Source organism: Bison bison, unplaced genomic scaffold (assembly GCF_000754665.1).
Source record: "Bison bison bison isolate TAMUID 2011002044 unplaced genomic scaffold, Bison_UMD1.0 scf7180017864178, whole genome shotgun sequence".
Classification (NCBI taxonomy): Eukaryota; Metazoa; Chordata; class Mammalia; order Artiodactyla; family Bovidae; genus Bison; species Bison bison.
This window is the reverse complement of record NW_011494750.1, coordinates 2,347,113-2,347,541: the sequence shown is the minus strand read 5'-3', so window position 1 is coordinate 2,347,541 and position 429 is coordinate 2,347,113. Positions and strand designations below refer to the sequence as shown.

The 429-nt window shown below is 40.1% G+C and overlaps 1 protein-coding gene across 7 annotated transcripts in view; it reads left to right on the top strand.

Moving 5' to 3' along the window:
* The window catches only part of CELF1 (CUGBP, Elav-like family member 1), a 63,169-nt gene that overhangs the window by 37,658 nt on the left and 25,082 nt on the right, over nucleotides 1–429 (top strand). For 6 of the 7 annotated variants that reach the window (XM_010842409.1, XM_010842411.1, XM_010842410.1 and 3 more), the window contains exon 4: nucleotides 70–221. The exons of the other annotated variant lie outside the window; for it this stretch is intronic. In XM_010842409.1, coding sequence (XP_010840711.1) covers nucleotides 151–221 — 71 coding nt within the window. In that variant the 5' untranslated portion in view covers nucleotides 70–150. The remainder of the gene's footprint in view (nucleotides 1–69; nucleotides 222–429) is intronic. 7 annotated transcript variants of the gene reach the window in all.

Genomic DNA, 429 nt, shown 5'->3' with positions numbered 1-429 from the left:
GCTTCTGTGGCACTCACTGCTGGCGTCCCTGAGCTCCTGTTTCCACTTTGTGTTTTTTGTGGGGCCCAGGAAGCTAAAGCTGTGTATATTTGTGGATCAGACAAGTGCAGCAAGTTAATATCATTGGCTTCTGAAGGGGAGAGTGAGGTGATGGCTGCGTTTAAGTTGGATTTCCTTCCAGAAATGATGGTGGATCATTGCTCTTTGAATTCCAGTCCCGTGTAAGTATTTTTGTTGTCTAATATTTATCATAAGTAGAGGACTTGGGCTGTTTTCTTTGTTACTTGATAAAAGAGGAAAGAAAAAAATTGGGTGAGGAAGCCAAAGTCCACACTATTGTTATTTTCTATTGTAGTCTGATTCTCTCATTACTGCTGACTTCCTGTAGTTGTAACTAAGTTTTGTACATAAGGATGCATTTGATATATG